At 43.2% G+C, this 19,987-nt stretch overlaps 1 protein-coding gene across 1 annotated transcript in view; it reads left to right on the forward strand.

The window, feature by feature from the left end:
• Window positions 1-19,987, forward strand: part of DNAH6 (dynein axonemal heavy chain 6) — a 216,325-nt gene that overhangs the window by 178,654 nt on the left and 17,684 nt on the right. Inside the window, exons 62-69 of the mRNA XM_054727991.1 lie at window positions 4,563-4,735; window positions 8,006-8,196; window positions 11,572-11,732; window positions 14,759-14,847; window positions 15,558-15,704; window positions 16,732-16,870; window positions 18,659-18,778; window positions 19,351-19,472. Coding sequence (XP_054583966.1) covers window positions 4,563-4,735; window positions 8,006-8,196; window positions 11,572-11,732; window positions 14,759-14,847; window positions 15,558-15,704; window positions 16,732-16,870; window positions 18,659-18,778; window positions 19,351-19,472 — 1,142 coding nt within the window. The remainder of the gene's footprint in view (window positions 1-4,562; window positions 4,736-8,005; window positions 8,197-11,571; window positions 11,733-14,758; window positions 14,848-15,557; window positions 15,705-16,731; window positions 16,871-18,658; window positions 18,779-19,350; window positions 19,473-19,987) is intronic.

The following is a 19,987-nucleotide window of genomic DNA, read 5'->3' on the forward strand; positions in this document are numbered from 1 at the left end:
AAATATACAATACAGTATCATTAACTATAGTTACCATGCTGTACATTAGGCCCCCAGAACTTAGATATTTTATAACTGGAAGTATGTACCTTTTGGCTCCTTTCACCCATTTTGCCCACTCGTCCACCCCCTCCTCTGGCTACTACCAATCTGTTCTCATATCTATGAGCTTGGCAGCAGGGAGGTTGTTGGTTTGGTGGGGGTTTTTTTGTTTGTTTTGTTTTGTTTAGATTCCATATATAAGTGAGATCATACGGTATTTGTCTATCTCTGGCTGACATTTCACATAGCATAATGTCCTCAAGGTCTATCAAAGTTATTGTGTTTACTTTAGTAATGTTTTTTATATTTGATCTGTCAGTTTCTAAGACAGGTAAATTAAGGTATACCATTATGACTGACAATTTCTCTTTGTAATTCTGGAATTTTCCCCATATTTTGTGAAATTATGCTGTTTAATACAAATAGATTTAAGATTATCATATTCGTAGTAAATTGTTTCTTTTTTATTAAAGACTATTTCTCTTTATTCTAAATAGTTATATTTGCCTTAAAATATATTTTTTAATGTTAACATTATTATAGCAGGTTTCTCTTGGTTGGCATATTATATTCTACACTATTCATTTTCAACTCTTGTGTCATTCTCAAGATGTATTACAGATGTCCCTCTTTCTCCCTTATTTATCCCTTCACCCTGCTCTCTTCTCCTCCCCAGGCCTTCTCTGCACTATTGTCTGTTCATGGGCTATGCATATATTCATAAGTTCATTTGTTGAGCTCATCGCACCCACCCCCCTTCCCTCTGAAATACATCAGTCCGTTGCATGCTTCCAGGTCTCTGGATCTTTTTTGTTCATCAGTTTATTTTGTTCATTAGATTCCACATGTAAGAGAGATCATGTGATACTTGTCTTTCTCTGACTGGCTTATTTTGCTTAGCACAATGCTCTCCAAGTCCCTCCATTTTCAAAGGGTAAGAGAGCCTTTTTTTACAGCTGCATTATAGTCCATTGTGTAAATGTATCAGTTTTTTAATACATTCACCTACCAATGAGCACTTTGGCTGTTTCTTAGCTATTGTAAATAATGCTGCTATGAACATAGGGGTACATATATTCTTTCTGGTTGGTGTTTCTGGCTTCTCAGGATATATTCCTAGAAGTGGGATCACTGAGTCAAATGGCAGTTCCATTTTTAATTTATTGAGGAAACTACATACTGTTTTTCATAGTGGTTGTACCAATCTGCATTGCCACCAACAGAGTACAAGGATTCCTTTTTTTCCACATCCTCACCAGCATTTGTTGTTTGTTAATTTATTGATGATAGCCATTCTGGCAGGTGCAAGGTGATACCTCTTTGTCATTTTAATTTGCATCTCTCTGATGATTAGTGATATTGAGCATATTTTCATATGTCTCTTGGCTATTTGAATTCCTCTTTGGACAAGTGTCTATTCAGGTCTTCTGCCCATTTTTAATTGGATTATCTTCCTTTTGTTGAGTTGTATGAGTACTTTATGTGTTTCGGAAATTAACCCCTTATCAGATGTATCATTGGCAAATATGTTCTCCCATACAGTGGGTTCCCTTTTCATTTTGATGCTGTTTTCTTTAGCTGTGCAAAAGCTTTTTATTTTTATGTAGTCCTATTTGTTTATTTTTTCTTTTGTTCTCTTGTCCTAAGCGATGCATCAGTGAAAATTCTGCTCTGTGAGATACCTGATATTTTGTTGCCTACATTTTCTTCTAGGATTTTTATGGTTTCATGACTTACATTTGAGTCTTTTATCCATTTTGAGTATATTCTTGTGTATGGTATAAGTTGGTGGTCTAGTTTCAGTGTTTTGCATGTACCTGTCCAGTTATCCCAACACCATTTATTGAAGAGACTGTCTTTACTCCATTGCATGCTCTTGTCTCCTTTGTCAAATATTAATTGAGCATCAAGTCTTGGGTCAGTTTCTGGGTTCTCTGTTCTGTTCCATTGATCTAGATGCCTGTTGTTGTGCTGGTTCCAGGCTGTTTTGAGCACAGTGGCTTTGTACTATAACTTCATATCTGGTATTGTGATTCCTCCAACTTTGTTCTTCTTTCTCAAGATTGCTACAACTATTCAGAGTCTTATTTTGGTTCCATATAAATTTTTGGAGTGTTTGTTCTAGGTCTGTGAAATATGCTGTTGGTATTTTAATAAGGATTGTATTGAATCTGTAGATTGCTTTGGGCAATATGGACATTTTAATGATATTAATTCTACCAATGCATGGATATGGTATATTCTTCTACTTGTTTATATCTTCCTCTGTCTCTTTTTTCAACATCTTATAGTTTTCCAAGTACAGGTTTTTTACCTCCTTGGTTAAGTTTATTTCTAAGTATCTTACTTTTTTTGTTTCACTAGTTAGTAGGAATTTATTTATTTATTTTTTATTTATTTTTTAGTTTCTCTTTCTGAGAGTTCATTACTGGTGTATAAAAATGCCATAAATTTCTGAGTGTTAATTTTGTATCCTGCTACATTGCCAACTTCATTTATTAAATCTAGTAGCTTTTTGGTGGAGTCTTTAGGGTTTTCTATGTACAGTATCATGTCATCTGCGAATAGTGATAGTTTTACTTCCTCCTTTCCAATTTGGGTGCCTTTTATGTTTTCTTCTTATCTGATCACTGTGGTTAGGACTTCCAGTCTATGTTGCATAAAAGTGGTGAAAGCAGACAACACTGTCTTATTCCTGTTCTTAAATCACCCAGTAATTATGGTGATTTAAAGCCTACGTGGACCAGAATTTCTGGGATCTTAATATGCTTATCTGATTTCTGAATAAAGACTAGAAAAAATAAAATGTTCTTCAGTAACTACATCAAATAGAAATTATGTTTCTATATTGTGGACCAGTTTAACAAGAAAGCTAGCATTATAGGTAGAACATAAAAAGAAAAACACTCATAGGAGAAGCCTAGAGATGAACATTTGCAAACAGACCCAAAGCAGAAAGGAATAGATGAAGCCTCATAAACACAGAGGCAGAGGAAGAGAGAAGAGGTTGAAAGGCAAAGTAATTCTGAGAACAACTCATCATGTTTGAATAAAAGGCATTGTGTTACCCTGTCAATTGGGATGAAAATTTCAACAATTTAAAGCTATTTTCCTGCTCTCATTTGTAAAATTTCAAGATTTATTCTGGAAATCCTACAGGATTGTGAAGGTTTATACATGTGTAATAGGATGGCTTGTGCTCTAAATGTGAACTTTAGATCTTTGTAGGTCAAGTTTAATCATTCCAATGTCATTCTTACTTTCAAAAGCTTCCTAATTGCCTTAATCCTTTGTCTTTGATGGTCTCTAAGTGTTTCATGTCCTATTAGTTGAGTTATCATTTATAATGTGCTGTCTTGTCTTATTAGGCAAAGCCTTGATGATTGTTCAATAACCTCAAGAAAAAAGAATTCCCTTTGGAATCAATGCTTCCATTACCTGGTTTTTAGAATAATGTAGCCACCTTCCACCAAAGAGCACTGTGGTGTGCTGAATGAACCCTGCGGTCTCATGCCATGGAATTGTCTTTATTCCATATAGAAACTAGAAGTCTTGAGGTGCACCCTTCTTCAAGGCCGTGGTCTTAAGTGTCACTAAATTTCCGTCAATAACTCTGATTGCAGTTATTAGGCCCTCAGAGAAAAGCCCCAGCAGACCAGCTGGAGAAAGTGGCTTTATAGCCTGAAATGTAAGCCAACTATTCTGCCTAAGGTTTCACTGAAGGAACCTGTTCTGTCACTGCTGTGTTGGCTTGCCGAGAGCTCCCAGCACACTGTGCACCTTGTATCAACAGGAATTTCAACGCTAATTCTCACTGCATGCTATAACCATTGCAAGTGTTATAGCACGTGAAATGCAAGCCCATTTCTTATAACTATTCCAAGGGGGAGGGGGAGCAGTGTATTATGCTTATCGGGGCATAAAGTTGTATATATTGTCAATTTGGTCATATATTTTTTCTATTGCTCAAATTATGTAGGCCAGAATTTTTAATTTGCTTCTTCATCTGTCACAGACTAATAGTGGTGTATTATTTCCTACCACAATGCTTTTTCTACTTTTTCCTCTACCTCCAGCAGTGATGGATATATTCTTATACTATTATCTGGAACATATAGGTTAATTTTATTGTGCTTTTATTATGAGGTCTGAATTTTATTATAACCTCATTTGTCCCATTTAATTACATTTGCCTTGAATTCTAACGTGTCCATTGTTACTCTTATCACTTCAGTTTTCTTTTTGTTCACATTTGATTAATGTATTTCTATGCATCCTTTTATTTTAACCTCTGTTATTTGTTTAGTTTTGCTTTTTGTAAGTGGTTTTCTGTTGAATATTTTCTGATCCAGTTTTAATTTCTTTTCTCTTTAATTAGTCTGGATAGGGGATATTAATATATTTACATTCATAAAAGAATTGATAGTAAATGTAGAGATTTCTAAATTACCAAATATATTTATTTAATTTAAAAGTCAAAACAACTCTAAATAAGGCATATTTTTAAATTATGTTTCCAGGATCTTTTGAGACTTTTATTAACTCACAAGAACTGAGAAACTATCCCAAAATAGGGGAAGAAGACGAGCAATTCCTGTCACAGGAAGATGAGCTGGAAATCTATGAATCATGGCTTTTAAAATTAAGCTCTTTCCATAAGCTAATTCTTGTTAAATGTTGTAAAGAAGAAAAGGTAAGGTGTGGTTTTTTTTAACTGAAGACTGTATTATAACTATTTCTACTAAAGCTCAACAGCTAGTTATGATCCATAAACTAATAAGATTTATTTGTTAGCCCTGGTAGTAACACATTCGTGGGCTGGCATGTGTACACATGCACTTCTAATGTATTGCCTCTTCCTCCACCTGAGAATCATAAACCTTACATACCACTGGAGAGATAAATAGCACTAAAGCAAATCAAAAGACAGAAAAACCAAGCTAATTCCACAGGAAACCTTGGCTCTATTATTTACCTGATACATCGCCTTTCTGTATTCCATGTACTTAACCATGTTCTTAGATATTTATGTATTTCTGGATATACATTATGTAGACTAGATCCTAATCAAGGGTGTGTTTTATACAAACTTATTTCTGCATGTTTGAAATGTTTCATAAAGAAAATCAGTTCAGAGACATGAGAAATTGTGCATGTAACCCACAGTGTTTGATTTTCATTAATAAAGCCATAGGAATCCTAGATCTCTATATAATAGTAATAGAGTGTCCTGTTTTCCAGAAAAATATTTCTCCAACTTTTTAAATTCAGAAGCATTTTATGAGCATGTTACCACTTTTATATTTACACTAGATATTTTCTGATCCAGTTTTAATTTCTTTTCTCTTTAATTAGTCTGGATAGGGGATATTAATATATTTACATTCATAAAAGAATTGATAGAAAATGTAGAGATTTCTAAATTACCAAATATATTTATTTAATTTAAAAGTCAACACAACTCTATTTGGTCACCCCTAACTGCCCTTCCCTGCAGGCCTAATCACCCCCAACTACCCACCGGTGAACGAAATTCATGCACTGGTGGGGGGAGGTGTCCCTCAGGCCAGCCTGCACCCTCTCCAATCTGGGACCCCTTGAGGGATGTCTAACTGCCCACAGGCCTAAATGGGCAGGCGGACATCCTTCTCACAATCCAGGACTACTGGCTCCCAACCACTCGCCTGCCTGCCTGCCTGCCTGCCTGATTGCCTCTAACCACTTCTTCTTGCCAGCCTGATCACCCCTAACCACTCCTCTGCCAGCCTGATCGATGCATAACTGCTCCCCTGCCGACCCGATTGCCCCTAACTGCCCTCCCCTGCCAGTCTGGACACCCCTAACTGCCCTCCACTGCTGGCCTGGTCACCCTAACTGTCCTTCCCTGCAGGCCTGGTCGCCCCCAACTGCCCGCCCCCAGCTGGCCCAGTCACCCCTAATTACCCTCCCTTGCCAGCCTGGTTGCCCCCAACTGCCCTCCCCTGCAGGCCTGGTCCCCTCTAGGCCTGGTCTCCCCCAACTACCCTTCCCTGCAGGCCTGGTTGCCCCTAACTGCCCTCCCCTGCAGGCCTGGTTGCCTCTAACTGTCCTCCCCTGCAGGCCCAGTCACCCCCAACTGCCCTCTCCTGCTGGCCAGGTCACCCCTAACTGCCCTCCCTTGCTGGCCTGATTGCCCCTAACTGCCCTCCCCTGTGGGCCTGGTCACCCCTAACTGCTCTCCCCTGCTGGCATGGTCACCCCCAACTGCTCTCCCCTGCAGACCTGGTTCCCCACAACTGCCCTCACCTGCAGGCCTGGTCCCCCCCAATTCCCCTCCCCTGCAGGCCTGGTCACTCTCAACTGCCCTCCCTTGCAGGCCTGGTCCCCCGCAACTGTCCTCCCCTACAGGCCTGGTTGCCCCAACTGCCCTCCTCTGCTGGCCTGGTCACCCCTAACTGCCCTTCCCTGCAGGCCTAATCACCCCCAACTACCCTCCCTTGCAGGCCTGGTCGCACCCAACTGCCCTCCCCTGCTGGCCTGATAGCCCACAACTGCCCCCTCCCCACCGCTGGCCATCTTGTGGTGGCCATCTTTGACCACATGGGGGCGGCCATCTTGTGTGTTGGAGTGATGGTCAATTTGCATATTACCTCTTGATTATATAGGATTATATAGGATAATAGCCCCCAAGAAATAAATTACTGGTGCTTCGTCTTGTGGTCATTTATTGTAAACTCTATGAGCATTTTTTTTTTTTTGTCAAAGTAAAAAGCAAGTAATAGCTCATATCTTTGAAAATATTTTAAATAAAAATAATAAAGAAATGTACATTGGAATTATACTTAGTCACACAGTGGAACAAAGTTTCAGGCCCCTCGGCCCTGTCTCAGAGCTGTCCCTTCTGGGCCACGCCACCTCTACAGTCAGCACCACAATATAGCCATATTTAGGTTGGCAAGCATGTGACTGTCTTTTCCCAGTGTGGCCAGGTTGGGGTGCCATCCAAATCCAAACAACATGTGTGCCCCCCACCCCCAATAAAAACATGGTAAGACTTGTTTGGACAGGTGTTGTCAACACCTAATGGAGAGCTAACATTAAATCCCATCTGCTGCCTATAGCTGTGAAAGATGTGGCCTGCCCCACCTTTAAGGCAGCCATTCACATTGTAGGCATGATAGGTTAGGTTTGTATATTTGTCATGGCAGTTTTGGGGCACAAATATCTCAAAAAAGGACAACTTTTTCTATCTCAAACAAAGACTCCATTTGGGCTATGGAGAGCCATGGTCTACAAGAGCAGAAAAGGGTTAAGTTGGCTCAGGGGAGGTCGGTGAAGGGAACACACTTGGTGTAGAAAGTGGCCTGGCCAGGGATATGATCATCAAAGCTGGGGCTGGTTCCTGAGAGAGGTCAGAAGAGGTTGATGAGTAGATAAGAGATGAAGATGGTAGACAGCATATGGAGTCAATTCCTCTGAGAAACTGGCTTGTGAACGGGAAGCAAAGAAATGAAATAGTAGCTGGCAGGGCACTGCAATCAGGGAAGGCTCTCTGGTTTGGGTTTTAAGAATAGAAGACAATAGAGCCTAATTGGATGGTGATAGGGACATCATGGAGAAAGGGAGAGGTCAATAATGCAGCAGTCAATGGAAGGACTAAAAGGAAAGTCCCTGAGAATGCAATAGGGATGGAACAAAAGGAGGCGAGGAAATTGCAGGTGTATAGATAGACAGAGTGATGGGGGACTTTCCTCTCGTGCAGTAGTTTATCCTGCTCAGTGCAGTCAGGAGAAGCAGGGCTGTCAGCAGTTGTGAGATGTACACGTTCACCAAGCTGATCCATAGGAAGAAATATACCTAATCAAGAGAGAATGAGCTCAAAGGACAGGGCACCCACCTCTGAGAAGTTGAGGGGAAATAGAGTAAAATTATGAAAGATACTCAGCCAACACATTTTTTAAATGTTTTTCTTTTCACCTTTCAGGTGGTTTTTGCTCTTACAGATTTTGTAATAGAAAATCTTGGGCAACGCTTTATAGAGACACCACCTATGGACCTGCCGACTCTGTATCAAGATATGTCCTACAACACTCCCCTGGTATTCATCTTAAGCACAGGCTCAGATCCCATGGGCGCGTTTCAGAGGTTTGCCCGGGACTATGGATATTCAGAACGGTAAGGTCTTCTTGTGCAGATTCAGCAACTCATATGAACATCTCCTTGATAAAAGTTTCCCTTTTTGTTCCTTCTATGGAGCATGGATTCCTACATTCAGGTACCCCTTACTAAATAAATTAAGAAACGTTAAACATTCTTGTACATGTCTTTTAGTATACATGTGCACTCCACTTTGTTGTGTATATTCTTAGGAGTGGAACTGCTGTTTGACAGAATATGTGCATGTTTAACGTTTTTTATAGTATCAAACTATTTTCCAAAGTGATGCCACCATTCCACACTTCTCCCAGCAGCAGGTGAGAGTACTTGCTTCTCCATGTCCTTGCAAGTACTCTCACCTGCTGCTGGGAGAAGTGTGGAATGGTGGCATCACTTTGGAAGATAGTTTGATACTATAAACTAAAAGACATGTACAAGAATGTTTATTGAAGCATTGTATGTAAGAGTCAAAAGCCATAAATGATCCAAATGTCCATCAAAAACAAAATGGATAAAACGTGGACTATTATATAGCAATAAAAATGAATGAACACAATGACACACAATAATATGAATTAATCAAAAAATAATGTTGATTGAAATGGACCAAATACCAAAAAAATATATATATGATTCCACTTATATAAAATTCAAAAACAGGCAAAATTGACCTATGGTGTTAGAATTCAAAATAGCCTTTGAGAATTAAGAGGATACTGATTGAGAGGGTGATGGTAATGTCCTTTATTTTGTCCTAAGTGGTAATACATGTGTATATTCACCTCGGGGGAATTTATTAAACCATGTATTAATGATTAATATATATATATATCTGAACAAATCATATATATATATATATATATATATATATATATATCTTCAGTTTTTTAAAGTTTTAAAAAACTGACCTATAAGCTTGGAAGTCTGGGTAATGAATACCTTTGGGAAGAAGGAAGGGAAAATGAATGAATGGAAAGAGGCACAGAAGAGATGTGTCCAGGGTGTTGGCAAAGTTCTCTTCTCAACCACAGATGTTCATTTGCAATAATTCATAGAGCTGTGTATTTGTTCTTTGCACTTCCCCGTATGTTATAGTAAAAATGTTTTTTTAAAAAACAAGAAAATAAGAAAAAACATCTGTACATCTATCAGAATGAAGATTTTTTTTAATTTCTTTATTGATTAAGGTGTCACATATTTGTCCTCATCCCCCCATTCCCATCCCACACCCCTCCCCACGGATGCCCCAAACCCCTGTTGAAGTTAACCATTGGATAGGCTCATATGCATGCACACAAATCCTTTGGTTGATCTCTCCCCCCTCCCCCCAACCTCCTCTATCCTCCCTCTGAGGCCCGATAGTCCGATCGATGTCTCCTTGTTTCTGGTTCTGTTCTTGTTCATCAGTCTATGTTGTTCATCATTTCCCCTAGATGAGCGAGATCATGTGTCCCTAGAGATATACTTATAAGAACTGAATGTGAGACAAGCAATGATAGTTATGCTGACAGGCAAATGAATCAGTCTGTAGTGAGTTTCTTTCTGGACCAACGGTTCTTTAGAGATCCAATTTCAATGTCCACCAGTTCCTTATGTGTACATGTCAGCACTGACCCCTCAGCTCTGGATGGTGGACAAATGGTGGTAACGGAGGTCCGACTCCCTCTGGTTTGGTCTCGGCTGGACCCAGGGGCACGGCTTCACCCAGACTCAGGGGCACGTGGCCTCACCCAGACCAGGGGGCACGTGGCCTCTCCCAGACCCAGGGGCGCGTGGCCTCACCCAGACCTAGGTGCGCGAGACCTCACCCGGATCCAGGGACACATGGCCTCACCCGGACCCGGGGGCGCGTGGCCTCTCCCAGACCCAGGGGCGCGTGGCCTCACCCGGAGCTAGGTGCGCGAGGCCTCACCCGGACCCGGGACCCAGGATCACCCGGATCCAGGGACACATGGCCTCACCTGGACCCGGGGGCGCGTGGCCTCTCCCAGCCCCAGGGGCACGTGGCCTCACCGGGACCTAGGTGCGCGAGGCCTCACCCGGATCCAGGGACACATGGCCTCACCCGGACCCAGGGGCGCGTGGCCTCTCCCAGACCCAGGGGCGCGTGGCCTCACCCAGACCCGGGACCCAGCCTCACCCGGATCCAGGGACACATGGCCTCACCTGGACCCGGGGGCGCGTGGCCTCTCCCAGCCCCAGGGGCGCGTGGCCTCACCTGGACCTAGGTGCACGAGGCCTCACCCGGATCCAGGGACACATGGCCTCACCCAGACCCAGGGGCACGTGGCCTCACCCGGACCCGGGACCCAGCCTCACCCGGATCCAGGGGCACACGGCCTCACCCGGACCCAGGATTCAGCTTCACCCGGACCCAGGGGCACATGGCCTCACCCGAACCCGGAATCCGGCTTCACCCAGACCCAGGGGCGTGAGGCCTCACCTAGACCCAAGGGCGTGTGACCACACCTGAGCCCAGAGGCTCGCAGCCTCGCCTGGACTCAGGTCTCAGCGGGGTTTCGTCTTCTTGATCCCAATTCCTGTTGGTCAATTCCCTCTCAGCAATTCCTTCGGTCATTTTCTCAGGGCTCCAGGGCAGCTGCCACAGAACTCGTTGGGCGGCGGGCTCGGCGAAGCTCCGGTGTGCCCGGTGCGCGGCGGCGGGCTGGTCCGGTGTCGCTGCGTCGGCCCTTGGGTCTGCAGCGGTGGCCAGTCGCCGAGCGTGCGCACCTGGCCGCTTCCGGGGCGTTGAGATTCTTGAAGGACTCGGAGGTCAGCAAGCGCGGAGTCTCCCACCCCATGTCTCCCAGGGGCTCGTCTGTCCGTGCTCGGCAGCGAGTGGAGCCGTCCCCTCAGCCAGAGACCACTGGGGGAACTGCGCCGAGCACATTCCAGGCCGCCATTGTGTCGCCTGAGCCGTAGTTCTTAAAGTGTGGACTTTGGGTCACCGGCATCAGCATCATCCCACGTACCCCTCTCTTTTATTCTAGTTGTAGAGCATCTGCTCAGCCAGCCCTCCGGTGGTTCTGGATGGTGTCTGCTCTGCTCTCCCGTCGTAGTCTCAAAATTGTTGTGGTAGGCAACGATCAGGCTTCCGCCCTATGCCTCCATCTTGTTCCTCCTTTGTATAGTTAAGTCTTGATTGTTGTTGGTGTCACTGGGAGGAATTGTCCTCCAGGCCAATTGGCCGTGAGGACCCTCTTTGTCTACATAGAAAGAGTTGCTGTGCAGGAGACATGTTTATGGGCCGGGTCTTGGTGCAGCAATCAGAATGAAGATTTTAAATGTGTGTTCATTCTAGGCAAGAGTCTACTATATTTAAATGCCTAATGATTTCATTGCTTAAAAAAAACAGCATTTCATTGTTGTTGTTGTTGTTGTTGTTCAACTCAGGGTGCAATCCATTTCACTGGGGCAAGGACAAGGACCCATTGCTGAAAAAATGATCAAAGATGCTATGAAAACAGGAAACTGGGTATTTTTGCAAAACTGCCATCTTGCTGTTTCTTGGATGTTGGCAATGGAAGAGCTCATTAAAACCTTCACAGACCCACGTATGTCAAACACATATCATTTGCATAATAATACCATTTTATGTAGCCTTTATTGTTGAACTGATTCCTTATAATAATTCTTTATTGTAGGGATTGTGTTTCCCATATTAGAGAGGAGAAATATGAGACCTACAGAGCATTAGTTAAGTTACACAACCCAGATTCGAAAAAAGATCTTTAGACACCAAGTTGAGGTGGATCACCCACTGGATCATTTCTTTTTCTTTTTTTATATTTTATTGATTTCAAAGAGGAAGGGGGAGAGAGAAAGAGATAGAAATATCAATGATAAGAGAGAATCATTGATCAGCTGTCTCCTACACGGCCCCTTCTGGGGATTGAGCCCACAACGTGGGCATGTGCCCTTGATCAGAATCAAACCCGGAACCTCTCGGTCTGCAGGCTGACACTCTATCCACTGAGCCAAACCAGCTAGGGTGCCCACTGGATCATTTCTGTTTCACATTGCCCTCTATGGGAAGCCATTCAAATTCAAAGTAGATTACAGGTAAGCATAATAAAATGAAAAAGAAAAATGAATTTAGGACAACGAAGGAAAATAAATCTTTCCCTATAGGAGAGAAGTTAAGGAACAGAGTGGAGATTACCACCAATTCCCTTTTTTTTTTTTTTTATTTTTATTGATTTTTTACAGAGAGGAAGAGAGAGGGACAGAGAGCCAGAAACATCAATGAGAGAGAAACATCGATCAGCTGCCTCCTGCACACCCCCTACTGGGGATGTGCCCGCAACCAAGGTACATGCCCTGACCGGAATCGAACCTGAGACCCTTGAGTCCGCAGGCCGACGCTCTATCCACTGAGCCAAACCGGTTTCGGCACCAATTCCCTTTAGAGTAGCTTTTTACTGCTTTGTATACTAACTGCCATATCACCACTTTCTTTCCCACTCAAGAAAGTATAATGGGCTGCACAGAGATAAGAAGTGGAGTTAGAATCTACTCGTTTTAAAATGCTAGTATGGGAATAATTGAAACCCTAGGAACTGTATTGCTGGTAATAAACACAGTGGGCCCCACTCCTCCAGGAGGCCATGGGAGAGAACCACCAACCGAGAGTATCCAGAGCCCTCCTCTGGAGTCTTCCTTTCTGTCTTGACTGCAGAAAGCTTTCTGGGAAGGTCAGAGCTCTGCAGCTGGTCTTACAAGTAACTTTACTTAATGCTGCCTATTAAGGTGAAGAGCTGCTCCCTGAGAGTGGCCAGCCTGCACAGGTTACCAGGCCACTGCAAGGGCTTTGTAGCCTTCCCCTAAAGGCCACTCGCTTCCCTGTTCCCGGGCCCTGCCTTCTGCTAGCAAAAGATCGCATCATATCAATGGTAGAACTCCCATACTAAGATGATATCTAAGGTTCCATTCCAGCTCTAAATAAACTTCTATGATGTCTGTGAAAGTTAAGGTTCTTGAAGCATTAGCAATTATAAGGGGGAAAGCGTGGGGGGAGGGGAGAACCCTTCTCTAAACCTGGCCTTTTTTATTCTTCAGATTCTTTGGGTAGCGAACTCATTAGCCCTAAGGCTTTGGTTGATGTTTGGCTTCTATGCCTAATAGTTTCTACCTGCAAGTAATTTTAGTGTTGCTCTAGAGTTGTACTAGAACTGACTTTTAATTTTGGCTATTTAAAGTAGCTCATTAATTTAGCTCAAACTAAGAAAAATAAATTCAACTTTAATCTGCAGTCATTCATTCAGTAAAATTTGAGAACCTACTATGGGCCATGCACTGTTCTGAATGCTTAAGGTATAGTGGTGAACAAAACAACCACAGATACCTGCCCTCATCAAGCTTATATTCTAGTGAGGGGAGACAGACGGTAAATAAACCATCTGATAAGTAATTTATACGGTAAAACAGAATGTGGTCAGTGCTTTGGACAAAATTAAAAGGAGAGTAAGGAGGATGAGAAAGGTCAGGTTAGGATGCGGGTGGGGCGGAAGAGTGGGTAGCAATTTTAAATGGTGTGGCCCGGGAAGACCTCTTAGAGAAGGTGACACTTGATTAAGACTTGAAGAACGTGAGGGAATCAAAGGAAAAACATTCCAGGCAGAAGGAACAGACAGTGCAGAGACCCAGGGAGGGAGCAAGCCTGGCACGCTGGAGGAACACCGCAGTACAAAACCAATGCCAAGAGAGTCATCTGCGGGTGATTCCTGTGTCCTCCCGTGGTGCGAATGGTGATTTTTCCAACGTTGCATTGGCCTTTTTAGCCTAGAATGGAACTCGTTCTTTCTTAGATTCTCAGTCCTCAGCTCAGAAAGTGTATTCGGTTCACCTCTTGATGTTACCCTTGACGTCTCTCCATATCCCTGCTCCCTTGGTTCCCTTTGAACTCCTCTGCAGAAGGAAGAAACTCCTTTCTCCTTCATAGGCTTTCTGACCACTCTCATGCAGTTTGCCTTAAGTTGAGTGGTTAAGAAAAAAAAACTTCATGAGCATAGATGCACTCCCAGTAACTAGCCTCTTTTTCAATTGAAAATTTCCCCCATTTCAGCCCTAGCTGGTTTGGCTCAGTGGATAGAGCCTCAGCCTGTGGACTGAAGGGTCCCGGGTTCAATTCCAGTCAAGGGCACATGCCCAGGTTGCAGGCTCAATCCCCAATAGGGGGCATGCAGGAAGCAGCCAATCAATGATTCGCTCTCATCATTGATGTTTCTATCTCTCTCCCTCTCTCTCTCTCTCTGAAATGAATAAAAATATATTTTTTAAATAAATAAAGTTTCCTCCATTTTAGAGGGAAGGACGTGAACATATCCATGAAGTATTGAAAATTAACGTGTCTCTAATGTCTTTACTCAAATGTGCCAGTCTAGACTGCCAGACTCTCCTGTATAAAGATTTCTGTAACGATTCTCTGAGAACATTTTACAACACACTTATAAGAGATAAGCTAATCTTTAAACAGAGCTTACAGCATTTTTTGCTACCCTATAATAACTACTGCTTATAGAAGAGTGTTACTAAGAGGTAAGCATTTTCCTTTTCATTGTTTTGTCTTTGTTTTAAACAGACATTGCTATCAAGGACACTTTTCGACTTTTTTTAAGTTCCATGCCTAGTGATACATTTCCTGTTACAGTTCTTCAAAATTCTGTCAAGGTAATGGATGCACGTGGTTGGAGTGATGTGAAGTGACTGGCCTCAGAGTGTTCACCCAGTGGGTCCAGGGAGCTCAGGCCCCGTGCAGGACTGTGTCAAAGTCTATACAGCCCAAGTGGGGAGGTGGGAGTCAGTATCTCTTCAGTTTCCCAAGCCACTGCCCATCCTTGCGTGCCCTAGTCCTGTTGGTCATTCAAGTCGTCCCATCTTACCCTCTGTCAAAACATGTCAAGGATGCAGTGATGAGAACAGGATCCCTCCCAGCGTTAAAGGGATGCTTCAGCATTTGAGAGACAGGAAGACCTACAGGCTGCTGGATTTCGGTGCTGAAAGTTTCCAATATGTGAGCAGCCTCTGCAGATGTTCACCCAGGGATCTTCCCTCCCTGCCCACGTCATCAAGGCAAAGTGTGGGATGATGCCATATGTTGGGATGAACAGACAATCCGATGCAGAAGGCCTTGTTTAGAAAAATGGACACCAAATAGAGGCGTCTGAGGTTTACCCACTGTCGGTGTGAGGACCCACCAGGCCCTGTTCTCCCAGGACGGGACCACAGCAAGACATAGAGCAGGCACGAGCATGCCAGGACACCCCATGAGCATTAGTTATCTACATTTTCTCAGTGGCTTCAGTCCACGTGTGCTATTCAGAAACCATGCAGATCTGTAAAGTCACTCTCTCTGACATGTATGTTTCATCTAAATCCAGGTAACCAATGAGCCTCCCAAAGGCTTACGTGCAAATATCAGACGAGCATTTACCGAAATGACACCTTCATATTTTGAAGAAAATATACTTGGACAAAAATGGAGACAGATAATATTTGGCATTTGTTTCTTCCATGCAATTGTTCAGGTACACTCAATTCTGCTTCTTAATAGAAACAAGAACGTGTGTTTTGTTAAAATAAACAAGCTTCCTCCCTGTGACTGGAGTCCCAGGTCCCCTGAAAGATGATCTTCAGATCAGCACTACTTTCTCCTTCCTTCTGTTCAAACCTCACTGCTGTCCCATCTTGTGGCTTGTACTTGAATTCTGACTCTTCAAATATGTATCTCTAGTCTAGATGGAGTCTTGATTCAGTTGGCTGACTGCTTTTCAAATGTGTGTGGGCCATAGAGGGAAAAAATCAAGTCTAGAAAAAAACAGATTATGGGATAAGTAAACAAGGTCTTACAAGGAGACCCAAGAGGATTGGGGTTTCCAGGTGTGAGGCCCTTGTTCTAATGAAAGCAGCTGAGATGAGGAGGTGGTTTAAGATGTAGAGAAATTTTGAAACCAAGAGAACATAGGACCAATCCTCTGGTATAATCATCAGTTTAGAATTATGAAATTAAGATGGGATGGATACAACACAAACAGAGGAAAAGATTTCATTATGAGAATTCATGAAACAAGGATTATGATTCTGTGTACTATTTAAAAAAAAAAAAAAGTTGTCTCTATAGAGAAGTGAGTATGCAGTCAGCACAGCATGGCCTGACTGAAGAGCCTGCACGGTGGACACACTCCTTAGAACAGTAGGGGGAGCTCTCTCCACCCGCTAGGTGAGTGTCAGTGTTTTTATGCCAGAGGACACCAGGTGGGATTCTTTTTCCTATTTGGATGCAGAAATGTTTTATCATGAAGAAGAACTGTTCTTGGACAGGCCTGCCCCGTTTTCAGGAATATCACGTGTTCTTTTAGAAATATGGGGGGGGGCCCGGACCGGAGGAAGAGGTGCCTCCTTGTTTGGTGGGAGCCGAAGTTCAACTGCATGACTTTAGCTGATTTTACAGAATGAGGATGCCCGACTTCAATAGAAACCTTTTTGTTTTCAATATTTTTCACAAAATTAATGTTATCAACTTTTACTTTAGACGGTTTTCATTTTCCATTCTAGGAAAGAAAGAAGTTTGGCCCTCTTGGTTGGAACATCTGCTATGAATTTAACGACAGTGACAGAGAATGCGCTTTACTGAACCTCAACCTTTACTGTCAAGAAGGAAGGATTCCCTGGGCTGCACTGACCTATATTACTGGTTAGTATGCCCACATGGCCAGGGCATCCAAGCTGTGTGCCACACACGGCTCACACCCACCTGGCCCATACAAAGATGGCCACCTCCACAGTGTTGGATTGTGGTGGTGATGACTTCTGATATTCCCTTTGCGAAGAGAAGACCAGGATCAGAATATCATAAGAATATTGACACATAGAAAAATGGGACAGATGTTTCCTCCAATAATAATATAAAAACTTAACATTGCTCTTGCTACATGCCAAGCATTATCTAAGCACTTCCCATTAATTAGCAGATTTAATCCTCACAACAACCCTGTAAGGCAAGGACTATTATATACCTACTAGTAGCCCTGCGCACGAATCCGTGTGCCAGTAGCTCACCAGTAGCTTGCTGCCACCCTCTGGTAGCTCTCCGCCTGCTGCCCTGCCCTCCTGTAGCTCCCTCCGCCCCCACCCCCACCCCCATAGCTTGCTGCCCTGCCCCCTCCTGTAGCTCTCTGCTGCCCGCTTGTAGCTCGCTGCCTGATCTGGTTGTTATGTGGTCGGTCGTTACGCTTCATGGCGTAACAACCATTTGCATATTACATCTTTATTATATAGGATTTTACACGTAAAATAGGAGCTCCACCTACTGTTCCATTTACAACTGGTAAAGCCAAGATTTAAACCCAGACAATCTAGCCTCCAGAGTTAGTGCTCTTAAATTAAAAAGAATCTGAACACTGATTGACCTTTTGAGTCAGGTGTACTTGTGAAAAAGGGAAAAATTTCAAGAATTAAAATTGCTAGCACATGTTAATTATGGCCACAAGGGACCTTACTGACAAAAATTAGACCCAATTTGGACCATGTAGGTCCAAATCATGAAGAAGAGATTTGCACTGGGAAGTGTGGGAAAGGAGAGTTCTAGAAGGGGATGGGGTGGGAGTGGACGGTTTTCATTGGTGAGTAAGGGGCATGTGGGACAGCAGAGAGGTACCAGGTGATCTAGAGCCTTGAAAAGCAAATGAAACCTTGGAACAACAGATAATAAAACAGCAGTAAGAATGGATGAGGGCCTATCCTCAGGGTAGACCAAGAAGGGTGAGAGGGATGGGCAGGGGATCTGAGAGGCTAATTTATACCCCTGCCGCCAGCCACTCCTATGGGGCCGAGATTGCTGAACAAAATGGTGATGTGAGCAGGCTTGTAATTTGCCGATCACAATGGAGCATGCTGCATGGAGCGTCTCTGTGGAAAGAGAGACGGGATGCCAATAAGTTTAATTCCCCATAACATAATTTCTGTGAGACAGGTTGTCTCCTTACCTTGAATCTCTCTTTCCTCCCTAGCTTAGTATCAATAATCTGTAAGGTAAGTTGGGTTTGGATGTCTCGTTGTAAATGTTTTTATCCCATTTTACTCATTTCCCCTCCCCCCGCACCAAAAGCACGGTTTCACAGAAAGTATGTTTTAGAATACTGAAGTCAACGATGGGATTAGACCCAAAATCAATAGTTTGAAGCAAAACAAACAAACAAACAAAAAAACAGGAAGAAGGAAAAATATGTAAACACAACTCAGTGGTTTTAGTTTCTGTTATTTGGAAAACACAAAATAATAAGGGTAGAGTACATGAATTAGATTTTGTCCTGCTTTTTAAAAATTGACTTATTCTCTTTTGGGGAGGTAGTGGAAGGAAACTTGTGCTATTTCCACTTTCAGTAGCAAATAAATGTGTATGAAAATCAACCTATTAGAACTGGCATACATCTATCAATAAAAAAGAAACAATAATATGTTTTTAAATGCAAATCCTTCGCAGGTGAAATTACATATGGTGGCAGAGTTACAGACACCTGGGATCAAAGATGCCTTCGGACGGTCTTGAAAAGATTTTTTTCTCCTGAAACATTGGAAAAGGGTTATAAATATTCCGAATCAGGTGAGTGAGTGTTCCGTTCTATGGAAAAGACCTTCCCTAAGAAGTTGTTGTCAGCATCTCTCCATTTTCCATGCAGGCGTTCGCTGTGTCCAGTCCTCACAACCCAGTCCCCGTGCCCACCCCAGCCCCATGCGTGACCACCTTCAGAACTGCTTTGGTTGTAACAGCACAACCAAACGCCCATCTATGGGGCGTTAACGCCCATCTATTGGGCGTTAACCACTTTGAACTGTTTCTTTTTTTAAAATGGGTTTTATTCTGTCTACATGCGTTTTATAGAAATCTGGAGCCCTTAACAAAGCCTACCTTTCAGCAGCACATCCCTGAATTTGAGAATCGTGAAATGTTCTGGGCGAGATACCCTGAAAGGTTAGGCCCCTAATCAGGCACTCGGGGCCTCAAGAAAAGGTGAAGAAACTAGACATGACTTGGAGGCTTGGGGAAAACTGTCCTTGTTTCTGTGCGAGACAGCTGATTAACGCCAGCCTCCGAGCCTGGCAGAGAACGACCAAACTTAGCGGTGCCAAAGCCAGCCTATCTGAGGCATTTCCTTCCTGTGTCTTCAATAACAGGCATCTACTTTGCACCCTTGGCTGACACCCTACAAGAGTTTAAAGACTACATTGAAAAGCTGCCTTTGATAGATGACCCAGAAATATTTGGAATGCATGAAAATGCCAACCTAGTTTTCCAGGTACGTGGCCTTTCAACTTAAAATACCTATTCATATTGTGTATGTAAACTTGCAACATCGGTAATCACCTCCCCAGCTCTGTCAATTCTAGTATTCTTAAATAAAGAAATAAAATACATGTTTCACCTTACCCTCAGCTTTTAGTTCCACTTTAGCCTGTCCTCTCTGGATCCTTCACAGAATCCTAAACTCATGATGCATTTTCCTGTCGCTGGCCACCCCCTTCCACCTCCCAGCCTCCTGCCTACTCCACAATCCACCTGCTGGTCTACCATAACATGGGGACTTAGATGATCATCCGGTTAGTCCTTTCTCTTTTACCCTTCTCCCTCCAAATATGCCGGGCGTATTTGTTTCATATTACACAAAGACGTGTGGGCCCATAGATGATCAAATTATAAAAGCACAGTAACAAATCTCCAAGGCCGAGAAATTAAAACACCGAACTTTAAAAGTACAGCTCATCGAGGGCACAGTGCCAGAGCACAGCAATGGCTCCAAAGAGCAGACTGGAC

The sequence above is a fragment of the Eptesicus fuscus genome, chromosome 16, assembly GCF_027574615.1.
Source record: "Eptesicus fuscus isolate TK198812 chromosome 16, DD_ASM_mEF_20220401, whole genome shotgun sequence".
Classification (NCBI taxonomy): Eukaryota; Metazoa; Chordata; class Mammalia; order Chiroptera; family Vespertilionidae; genus Eptesicus; species Eptesicus fuscus.